Source organism: Gouania willdenowi, chromosome 14 (assembly GCF_900634775.1).
Source record: "Gouania willdenowi chromosome 14, fGouWil2.1, whole genome shotgun sequence".
NCBI classification, from domain to species: domain Eukaryota; kingdom Metazoa; phylum Chordata; class Actinopteri; order Blenniiformes; family Gobiesocidae; genus Gouania; species Gouania willdenowi.
This window is the reverse complement of record NC_041057.1, coordinates 2980929-2993457: the sequence shown is the minus strand read 5'-3', so window position 1 is coordinate 2993457 and position 12529 is coordinate 2980929. Positions and strand designations below refer to the sequence as shown.

Below are 12529 nucleotides of genomic sequence, written 5' to 3'. Positions count from 1 at the left end.
TTTATTGTGTTAGTGAGTTTTTGGGGGGGGGGTTAAGTTGTTGTTGTTGTCATGTTTTTTGTTAATTTTTTGCTTTGTTAGTGTTTTGTTTTATTTTTGGCTGTTTGTTGTCTACATTTTCTTTCGCTTTTGTTAATGTTTTGCATGCTTTCATTGCTTTAGTGTTTTATTTCATATTATTTTGTTGTCATTTTGTACATTCTTGCTTTTTTGTTGTGTGTATTTATCTTCTTCTCAATTTCTACATTTTTAATGTTTTTTCGTCATCTGTGTTTTTTTTGTTCTATCTTTATTGTCCTTTTGTATTTTTTTTATACAGTTTCTCATGTCTGCTCAGACTCTGCAGTGTTAGAACTGTTTGTATGTCTCCGTGCACACCAGTTTTGTCCTCTATTCTGACGTGTGTAGGTGTGGTGTTTAATCATCATTTAAATGCTCGGTGCAGCTCGTTTGCATAAATGGGGAAAGAACATTTTCATACGTTCGCTGCCTGCTAATCTGTGGTTTACGTCCGATTTAAATGGATCAAATTACATTTCAAGGATCACAGATCAGACTCCATAGTGACACCATGGGGGACCCGACGGCACCGGGTGGGTCGGGTTCTGACAGATATTTAGAACTGGTGGTCGTGTTTTTGCACGCAGCGTTCTTCATTTCCTGCTGCAGCTACTGTAGTCCTGAAGAATGCAGCTTGAGACAGTGAGAACAGGATTCACAGTGGAGGACAATTAGAAATGAATACACTGTGGAAAACATTCATTTTTCTACACAATAACATGGATTATCCTGATCTCTGATACGTAATATATGTAAATAGATCTGATGGGTTTCTTGCGTGCACTGCTCCCCTGTTTATTTCACTTTCTGTTGTTGCCCGTGCACTGATCTGATGTTGACATTAACAGTTGTTTTGTTATTAAAATCCGTGTTTACCACTAAAATAAACGTAAATATGTCATTTCTATGAGAAAAACTGAGGTTTTTTGATCAGCTCTCTTACTGTGACACGGTTATTTATTTACTCGCCGTTCATGTGACTGTTTACTGTAAGACCTGTGCACATGCCTCTGCGTACATCTGTGGAACCAGTAGTTTAGTCCACCGTGCTTGTCGTCTTTTAGTCTCCAAGTCGTCGTCTTCTCATTCTTCTTTATTTTCCGGTATTGGGACGCCTCTCCAAGCCGTCGAGAACGCGCACCATTTGACGTCTGCAGAACTGCGTGGGAAATTCTTGCCCAGAACAGCAGTAGAAAATGTATGACACAATCTGTTTAAGGCAATAGGGAGAAATGTGTGTGAACTCATTCTCTTTGGTTTAGAGCGTTTCATCAACCATTAGCATTAAAAGACTTAAAATTCAAGTTTTTTTTTTTTTTTTCACAAATCCTGGTTTAGACTGTTGAGTTAAAACTTGCTAAAGCTCAATACATGATGGTTTGTAAATGTGTGATTGTGTCATAACATGTCGGTGAGGGTTTAGTCTGTGTCATATAGATGTTTCACAAAGGGACGTCTGTCAAATTAAGTCGGATTTTGTGCGAGAATTGACATTTTGGTCGCCCTGAGAACCAGTTTACTAAGAAAAATTGCATAAAAATATGCAATTTTATCTGCTTTATATCAAAAATGCAAAGTTTTCCTTTGTTTGCAGTAAAATGAATCTACTTAACTGGACTATTGATCCCTGCTGTCTTAGTGTTCAGCCCTTTCTTCTATTATAAATCAATCCTTGGACACTTCTAGCTGTGTTTACCTTTTAGTGCAGAGTCATACCATCATTTAATATTCATGCCACCTTTTACGTCTAATGAAATGTTTGTTTTGAAGGCGTTTGTGCTGGACTCGGGCTGAATTATTCAGTGTGTGTAGTTTGAAGGTCCCTGCATAGCTGCTGCTGGTGTTTGAGGCTTTTAGAGGGGAGGGGTCATGTGGTCCTGACAGCTGGTCAAGCACAGATTAAAGATGAGCTCGGTGGGACAAAGGGGGTCCGAGCACCTGGAGTCTGGAAAGGACCCAGTTTTTCACAATCTGCAGACGCCAACGCCCAAAAGTTGTCTTTCTGATTGTGATTTTAACGGTTATTCAGCCTCTAAACTGGACGTGGGCAACTGCCCTTGGTCTGACTTTGTGTGGCCCCTGCACAGAATGACAGAAAGGCACAAAATAACCTGCAGAAATGTACAAAATGACTCCAAAGGTGAACAAATTTACAAAAAAAATGCACCAAATACACAAATGGACTTCATAAACACAGACTTGTTACTCAAAAAAACATCAAAATTACAGAAAAATACACAAATTGGCAACAAAACTAAACACAAGCTACATAAATGCAAAGAAAACGACAATAAAATTCCACAAAATTACTCTAAAAGGTGAACAGAATTACAAAAAACACAAATTACTCTGAAAACACAGATTAATACAAAATACACGAGATGACTTCATAAACAAAGACTTATGACGCAAAAAAACTACGAAATTACAGAAAAACACACAAATTGGCTAAAAAAAATGCAACACAATTAACGCAAAAACATATAAGACTACATAAATACAAAGAAACGACAATGAAAATCCACAAAAATAACTCAAATAGGGGAACAAAATTACAAAAAAATACACAAGAACAACAAAAATACTAGCAATGACTCTAAAAACAAAGGCTTATAATACAAAAAATGACAAAATTACAGAAAAAAAAAACACAATGTACAACAAAAAATGCAACAAATTTACCACAAAAACTACATAAATAGTAGAAAATTACAATAAAAAATCCACAATGACTCTGGAAACACAGACTTTGAAACACATAAAACAACAAAATTACAGTAAAATACACGTGTTGTATATTTTCACATATTTTTCATGCTGCAGATGTATTAAATTAGTATATTGTGAGGTTTTTGTATAGAGGATCGGATGTTTTCTGTGGGATTTGACAAACATTGACCGTTTACACTGTAAATCTGAGTGTGTGTGTTGTTTAGTGGCTGTAGGAGGACGAGTCAGATCAGAACGTGGAAACCTTTAAGAATTAGGATTAGAGACATTTCAGAATTAAAGAATATGCAACAGTTATAATTCAGTGTATCTTCTTGGATGCAGTAGTTAACATCTTGGTAATATTTTCTTTAGTTTATGAAATCTCAGTTAAAAAACAATCTCATTGTTTTGAGTGGGATTGAGATAAAAAGCTTAAACTGTTGATAAACACTTCATCCCTTTGATCAGCTTTGCTTCTTAAAGCCAGATTAAACCTTGAACCACTAACTCCTGCTTTTAAGTCTGGAATGTTCTCTTCATATTCCCCTTGTCTATTTGAAAAAAATGGTTTTGTATTTAGCTTTGTAGATAATTTGAGATGTTTTAAAACGTAATCAAATCCATAAACTTAATTTCTTTAGACTTTAGAAAAAGGCGGTTAGTATGATTCAGATATCCCTACATGAATTTATAATCCTTATCATTCTTTTTTGCATAATAAATACATTTTATAGGTTGTTTTTGTATGTTTCTTCAACACAATAAGACAGATCAGGTAGAATGAATGCACAGTAGAACACACGTGCTGCAGGTTTTCCCCAGAACAGTTTATTACACTTTATTTGTGTATTTTGTTGTAGTTTTGTATATATTTCTGTTTGTGGGATTTTGTTTGGGAGTTTTTTTTTTTTCATTGTGTGTTTTTATTGTTTGGGGTCTTTTGTGTTTTCACTCCTTTTATATGTGCTTTCTTTTTTTTTTGTTTTTTAGTGTTTATGTATTTAATGTTTTCATAATGAATAAAAAGGATGTGTGGCCGTAGATTAACCCAGGCTGATTAGATGGAGCTGCGTCCCCTGAGTTTTGGGTACAGCTGTTGAATACCACGCCAGCCAGTCACCACCACACACTTCAAGTGTGTCTAGCAGGACAGAAAAGCAACAGGACAGCTGCTGGGGTGGGTGGGTGGGTGGGTGGGTGGGGTGCTCCCAAATTATCTACAGCCCATACTTGAGATACGTAACACTAGTCACACTGTGATGTTTGACAAAACTAACACACAGTCCACTTGTAACAGTAGAACTCTACCGTAGAGTCAAACCTCAAACTTGTGTGAGTAAAGTTTGAGTTGTGGTGGAACAGCTTGATGTTCAAATAAAAAAAGAAGGAAAATGTATCGTTTCAACAGGCGTTAGAAAAGCAAACCAGTAGCTACAGTATGACGAGCTTTAAAAGCTTTTATTCAGAGCGGTTAATGACACGTCTCATCTGATCTGGTAACAGTGTCTATAAAGTGTGTGTGTGTGTCAACAGCTGCTCGCCATAGAGCAGATCCCCAAAGGACACTCCATCAACAAAAACTATGCCAAATTACAGAAAGATATACAAAAATGACTAAAAAAAACCCACTAAATTACAGAAAAATGCAAAAATGACTCCAAAAAAAAACCCATTTAATTATAGAAAACTACATACTCTGACTCAAGAAATGCAAAGATATTACTCTTAAAACACAGAAAATCCACTAAAGGACAATAAAAATACACAAATATGACTCCAAACAACACACAACAATACAAAAATGTACAAAAATGACTCCATGAACACACACATGACAAAAAATACACACAAGGGCAACACAAAAGACAAATATACCAAATTACAGAAGAATACACAAAAAGGACTCCAGGAACTCATACAACAACAAAATCCACAAAAAGACAACAAAAAATGCAACAAATGACTACAAAAATACACATAATGGAAACAAACTACAAATATGCCAAATTTCAGAAAAATAGACAAAAATGACTCCAAAACCCACAACTCAAAAAACACACTAAATTACAGAAAAATACGCACTAGGACTCAAGAAATGCAAAGATATTGCTTCTAAAACACAGAAAATCCACTAAAGAACAATAAAAATACACATAGATGACTCCAAAAAACACAATGATAAATGAATAAATGATTAAAATGACTCCATAAACACAAAATGACAAAAAAAATACACACAAGGGCAACAAAAAAGACAAATATACTCAAAACAACAACAAAAACCACAATAAAGACAACAAAAATGCAACAAATGACTACAAAAATACACATAATGGAAACAAAAACAAACAGTAAAAATGCACAGATATTACTCCTAAAACACAGAAAAATCCGTTAAAGGACAATGAAAATATACATAGATGACTCCACATAACCCAAAAAAATTGGTTAAAAAAACAACTAAATTCATTTCAGAATCTACAAAATGGCCAAAAATCCACAAAAGAAAACATAATATACAGAAACGACTACAAAAACACACCAAATGACAGAAAAATACACAAAATGAGCCCAGTTAAATATTAAAATGAACAAGTTGCTTTTTTAGTCATTGAACAATCATTAAAATAAATGAATATTCTGAGGGTGAATAACTCTGTTTTAATTGAAAAACATGAGGAAAGCAACATAAACACATAGTCCACACTTCAAAGCTTCTGTTTTAATCTCAATACAAAGTGTTTAAAGGTTTTTTTTTCTATCTTACAGGTTACCTGCCTTCAAGACTTTTTTGGTGATGACGACGTCTTCGTGGCTTGTGGGCCGGAGAAATTTCGCTACGCGCAGGATGACTTTTCACTGGATGAAAACGGTAAATGGAAATGAACTGGATGGTATTAAAGGAGCAGTACTATGAAAAATTCACTTTATAATGGTTTTGCTTCAGTTCTGTTCCCACCCCCCCACTCCCCCAGAGTCCAAATATGTGCAGCATTCCTGGGTAGGCTATGAGTTGCGTCTGCTAGAGTCGAAACACACAATTTTCGGGCCAAAAAAACCTGCTTGTTTTAGTCAAAAAGTGGTATGAGTGGACAGGTTTTATTCTCCTGAGTCCCAATATGTGCTCGGTTTTCGGCTAGAGTCCGAATTGCGCCCGCTGGAGGGCCTGGAAGTCGGTGCTCGTCGCTCAGAGACTTTCATCGATGGGACCAGGGGCGTCTCTGGTGCCCCATTGGCCGAGTAGGGTGCCTCGTCCCTGGGTAGAGTTCTGGCTGGTAGGGCCTGGAAGTTTCTCCCATCCATTTTCCAAAAGTAACTCGGATCGGGCTGAGACGAGGTGTCAACGGAAAGGTCTGGTCTCCCTGAGTCCGAAAATTTGCATCAGTACTGAGTAGAGTATGACTTGTGCCCGCTAGAGTGGAAACACAAGTTTTCAGGCCAAAAAAAGTGCTAATTTTGTTCAAAAAGTGGCATCAGCAGTTTTATTCCTCTGAATCTGAATTTCGGGCTAGAGTCCGAATTGCGCCTGCTGGAGGCCCTGGGATTTGTGCTCGTCACTCAGACTTCCATCGATGGGACCAGGGGCATCTCTGGTGCCCCATTGGCTGTGCAGAAAGGTCTGGTCCCCCCTCCCCCCGAGTCTGAATATGTGCATCATTACCAGGTAGTCCGAATTGTGCCCCTAGAGCTGTTGCACATAATTTTTAGGCCAAAACAAAGTTGCTAATTTTGGTCAAAAATTGACACTGGAGTCTCTGGAAGTTGGTACTCTAAGGTTGCTGAGAGACTTCCATCGATGGGACCAGGGGCATCTCTGGTGCCCCTTTGGCCAGACAAGGTGCCTCGTCCTTGGGTAGAGTCCTGGCTGGCGGGGCCTGGAAGTCTCTCCCATCCATTTTCCTAAAGTGCTCAGATCGAGCTGAACGAAAGGTCTGGTCCTTGGAACAATTGGAGCTGGGTGAAAAATATCATAATACTGGACCTTTAAACAAGATGTTTTAAATACATTTAACACATTTTAATGAAGTTAAAAAGCTGTAAAGCATTGGAAATGTTGGAGGATAAAGGTGAACATTAAGGGTGTTCACAGGTTTATGTTTCGTTGAAGTGAAAGATGAACTCCTGTAGAAAGGATAGAAAGGTCTGTTATCTACAGCCACAGCAGGGATTGGAAACGAGCAGCCATTAATCTGTGCACTGACAGGTCGAGGTCAGCTGATCCTTTAGCGCTGATAGTGACAGGAAGTGTGAAAACAATCCTCTCCCTGATTGGCTCGTGTTCCCTGCTGACTCAGCGTGAACTCATCAAGTTGTTACTGGAACCAAGATGATTCACTAACTTACTTTGGTCACATTATCAATAGAATAATCACCAATCTGAGCTTTAACACAGTGAACAACAAAGGCGTTGTGTGTTTTTGTTTCCTTTTTTGTAATTTTGTTGATGCTTTTGTGTATTTCTATTGTAGCTTTGGATATTTCAGGAGCTTTTTGTGTACATTTGTTGTGTTTTAGTGTTTTCACACTTATTGTATGTGTTTTTGGAGTATTTTGTTTTATGTGTTTTTTATTTTGTGTGTTTTTCAAATCCTTTTGTGTATATATTTGTTGTAGTTGTGTATATTTTTCTGTTATTTATGTGTACGTTTGTTGTCGTCGGGTGATTTTTGAAGGAGTTTTGTCTGTTTTAGTTTTTCATTTGTATTTTGGAGTCATTTGTGTATTTTCGTTGTAGATTTGGATACGTGTCTGTTTATTTGTGTGTACATTTGTGGTGTCGTCTTCTGTTTTTTTAAAGGGATTTTGTGTATTTTTGTTATTATTCTGTGTGGTTTTTCATTGTTTTGTGAGTGTGGTCGTTTTGTGTATTCACACTCATTGCATGTGTTTTTTGAAAGAATTGATGTAGTTTTTATTTGTGTGTTTTTAGAGTCCTTTGTGTAGTTTTGTTGTAGTTTTATGTGTGTGTGTGTTTTTAAGGTGGTTTTGTGTATTTTTGTTTTTATTATGTTTTTATTGTTTGAGGTTGTTTTTTTTTTTTTTGTATTTACACTCATTTCATGTGCCTTTATGTATTTGTGTGTTTTTAGATGATTTTTCCCTTTTATTTTTGTGTATATTTGTTGTCATCCTGTGTGTTTTTTTATGTCCTTTTGTGTGTCTTTCTTTAACTGAGTCATTTTATGCGTTTACTTCTGAGGGCCGCTAAAAGTTAGCTGACTGTGATACATTGCTGCTAATTTTGTATTTACTTCTACACAAATAATAGAAATATGAATTCTTGGTTTCTTTGAGGTGATTTTTTTCATCAAAGGACACCAGGACACTTTAGTGAGATATTTTCAGATTTCTTTTGGGTGCTGTAGAGGGCGTGGCCTTGGTTTTACACCTGGCGAACAATAGCATGAGTGTGTGCAGCAGTGTGTGAAGGTTAAACCAGAGAAGACAGACATGGGGAGATCCCTGGAGAGCGAGGGAGGACACGTCGTATAATTAGCATCAAAAGAGGAAAAGAAGAGGGGAGGGGGGGATGTGAAGGGAGGTTGATGGCATAAATGTAGGAGAGGAGTCTCTCACTGACCTACAAACCCCAGCACACGTTCAAACACCGTCTATAATGATATATATTTGTTTCTATAGCTTATTTTGTATTAAAATACTCTGTTTTAGGAGTCGCTGCTTTCTCTACTTCTCAGAACAGCATGAAAATCTCAGTTAAATAGATTTCTGAGTGCATTCTAACTTAGACCTTCCCCTAAACAAGCCACACTACAGAACTCACTCACACGTGCTGTCCCTTACCAGAGAAAAAAGCCAAAAGTGACACACATTGTGCAGCTATTTGTTATTAAATACACCTATGTGGCATTTTTAATCAGCAAATTTAACCCAGAATTTGTCTTTCTGGTCAAAATAGATTAATATTGTATATTTTGGGAAAAAATATTGAGATGAGTGTTTTTGGTCCATATTTCCCAGCCCTAGTGACAAGGCAAATGTATTTGTATAGTGCATTTCATACATATGTCAACAGAAAACATTTAATAGTTGAAAAATCAATAGGAATATTTAAAATCAGCAGTAAAAACATTTTAAACCAGGAGTAAAAACAATAAATCAACAATAATATGATTAAAAAAATCTCCCTCTCAGTCATACACAGGAGGGAAAATTGTACCTTTCACTTGGATTTTAAAAAAAGTTCACATTGGACGCCGACGTCATCTCTACATGACAAATGAACACAAACAAAATTGTGTCTTAAACCTGTTTTTTAAATGAATTAGTGAATGTAGTGTTTTTGAAATATGTGGTTAGCGACACGATAGAAAGCAAGTTTATGATACAGAATCATAATTAGTTTTGTCTGTAAACGGTTTCTCATTCTCACTGGCTCTTTAAACGTTGACGGATGTTTTACACACTTATATTCTTAGAATATTTTGTTCTCCAATGAAAGCTTGAGGGAACGTCGTCCTGCTGTGTTATTGTGTATATTTCACACACATGTACCAGGTGTGTATTAGGTGTATATCAGGTGACCTGGGTGGTTGTTCTGTCCACAGAGTGCAGAGTGATGAAGGGAAACACAGCTCAACGCGCTTCAGTTAAGAGTCCTGCTCTGATCAAACGATGCAAGTCTCCAGCTGAATCAAGTGAGTCCTTTAACCTCTTCAACCCCAACGGACCCGCCGGCGGGGGCAGGTGCAGCTTCCATGACTCTCATGTAAAGAATGAATGAAATCACACATTTTATACCTCTCTGTAATCCTAAGAAACTCAGCTACAACTGTATCCAACCCACATTCAGAACCAAAGACCGCAGCACACACACCAGGCCATTATGTTCAAAGAGGGAAAAGTCGACATCTCTGCAAAGTCAGCATTTTTCCACTGCTGTGAGTCACAAAATAAACATAAAGCTCTATAACAAGAGCTTACATTAAACTACAGGCTGAGCTGAATCCACTTATACAGGTCGGGTATGTTACGTACCAAAACAACGCCATAAAATCAGAAAATACACAGCGTAAAAAGTCAGTAATGATGACAAATTGTGTCTTATCTTTGTTGTTTCATATCTAAAGTTGCTCCAATGTGAATAAAACTCCATATTTTGATAAATCCACATCGTGTCGTCAGACAGATACTGCCATTATACACATCTGAACACTTCTCAGTCAAGAAATCCGTCCAATGAGCGCTTAGTGCTCATGCGTAAAATGGCTGGTCCCTCCTTTATCCAGCTCTGATTGGCCAGGGCTAAAGCCACTCCCATAGTGTTTGACATCACCCATTTCTACAGGCTCTGGGCTTTACAACGCTGTGTCAATCATTCTGATCGGTCAAAGCATTGCTGAACTAGACACATGCGTAACGCCACCAAAGAGTGGAACCAAAATAAGCATTACGCATAGCACAGCAGAAACCTGAATAAAAACGGATATTTGTTTATTTCAAACCAAATTGCGACACCTAGTGGTCAAACATGAGACTAACAATGATTGGAATCAATTTGACAGACATATTACAGGTACACACCTGTTTCCAAACTTGTGGAAAACTTTAGCACAGTTGTGGCAAAATGGGCTTCTGTAGAAAAGCGTGTATCTTTGGCCTAATGTTTATTATTATTATTATCACAAAACTTGCTGCAGTTGATGTCCATACATTAGTTTAATCATTTCTGCTTTTATAGCCTTCGATAATGATAATTGGCTTTATATTTGATGTAAATCTCGAGGTTTTTTTGGGCAGACTACAGATTTCTGTATTTAATACATGATTTATTGTCACTCAGTATCAGATATTTACAAGATGTCACATCATCTGTAACCAATAAGGGTCTGACTTTAATTTGAACAAAAATGAACCATGTAGATCATGTAGAAGCTTAGAAAAACAATAATTATAGGTATGTGATTTTTGGAGAAAAGTGGCTGAGGCTTATACAAACACACTCACACACATACAGTAAATACAAGATAATAAAAACTGAACCAGAAAGCTTCTGTTTCATCATTGGGATTTCCCTTCATAAAGCCAACATTAGAACGCTTTCCATGAAGTGCTGATTTCTGTTGAATTTGAGGCTAATCTGACATAATAACATGAACAAAACAGGAAATGTAAACAACCTCCAGCAGGTTCTTGGCTCCTGATCTCTGAAATATCCCAGGGAAGAGTTTTAAACAAGACGGGGAATATTTAAACTGCACAGCTGTTGTTCAAACATGCATTTCTAGCTGCTGGATGAGTTTAGCTCGTGTCACAGCATCACATGTTCTTATTGTTTGGAATCAAAGGCTTTTATTCTCATCATAATCATAAAGCGTTTAGTGTGAGAGTTGAATTGATTGAGGAATTTAAAATTTTTCTTTAATATTACAATTTTATCTGAGTTTAACAGCGTTAAATGTCCAATGTCTGTTGTTGAAGAATTTTTTTAAATATTTTATTAAGTACCAGGAGTTCTACGTTAAGTTTGATTATTCCAGTTACTTAAAGCAGGGGTTCTCAACCTTAGGGTCACGAGACATTGGAACAGTTTGACTCCATTTTTGCTCATTTTACCCTTTTTCTGTAACTTCACCAAACGTGCCATATTTTAACCTATTTTAATCAATTTTTTGCCTTATTTTTGCTCTTTTTAATGCATTTTTGCTCAATTTTTTCCACTTTCAAAACATTTTCACCGCTTTAAAACCCTTTCCACCACTTTTCCCACTTAAGGTCACATATGTTGACCCACTATTGTCACTTTTAACCTCTTTCCACCATTAATTTAGCCATTTTTAACCACATTCACAGTTTGTCATGCCCATCATTTGCCAATTGTTCCTACATTTTGAATGTAAAATGGTTTTTTGAGGCTCATAAAACCAGTTTGTTTAAATAACATCTTGGCGCTGAATGATGAAAACCTGAGATTGTTTAGACAAACATGATTACAACACTGAACGTCTCCCCAGTTGCCAAACAAATTCCCAGCAAACAAACCAGACTGAGTAGATGGTTTTTTCTGAACTCTGTCTGTGTTGGAAAATCTTTATGATGTAAAAGTAGTTCCTTTTAGTCTCTGCTTGGCTTTAAACACAAAGCTTTTATTTCTGACTGAGGTCCCCAGGCTTATGGACTCACTCTTAAAAGAGCCTTTAATCATCACTGTATCCTAGCAACCGGATGATAAACGTCTGAATCATCAGAAACCACTGATGTTTCTCTGTTTCCTTTTCTTTTAACTCCTCCCCTTTCTTTCTCCTCCTCCTCTCAGCCAATGGGACGGGCTCCAGCAGCCAGCTGTCCACTCCCATATCCAAGCACTCCCCCACCTCCAGCCCCTCCAGCCCAGGCCTGAACAACAAGCAGAAGGTCCCCCTCCTCCTCCTCCTCCTCCCCTGACCTTTGACCTTTTTGGTTTTCACTCTCTAACCACGTCTGTGTTGGTCTGTGTTTGTAGGATCTCTACCTTCCTTTATCGCTGGATGATGACGACTCTCAGGGTGAATCCATGTAGTCGTTCATTAACACCGCAGCCTCCACGACTCTGGCCTGAAACGCAGACCTTTATACCCCCCACCCCACCCCACCCCCCAATCAGAGCGACGCCCGTCTGTCTGTCCCCTCACAGCGATGTCTGTCTGTCCCCTCACAGCCTCTGCTGTCAGGGTGTTCCCACCACTTGCTGCTTGGGAATAATAAAAATAACCCACTTTTAATATTTCTCACTGTTTTTGGGACTTTTTGTTTTTTTCTC

At 37.5% G+C, this 12529-nt stretch overlaps 1 protein-coding gene across 1 annotated transcript; it reads left to right on the top strand.

Moving 5' to 3' along the window:
* Nucleotides 1-1465: 1465 nt before the first annotated feature.
* Nucleotides 1466-12529, top strand: LOC114475991 (neuronal migration protein doublecortin-like). Its single transcript, XM_028467224.1, has 5 exons — nucleotides 1466-1471; nucleotides 5542-5644; nucleotides 9339-9428; nucleotides 12047-12144; nucleotides 12233-12529. The coding sequence occupies exons 1-5, from the start codon at nucleotides 1466-1468 to the stop codon at nucleotides 12287-12289; spliced, it is 354 nt and encodes a 117-aa protein (XP_028323025.1). The 3' UTR covers nucleotides 12290-12529.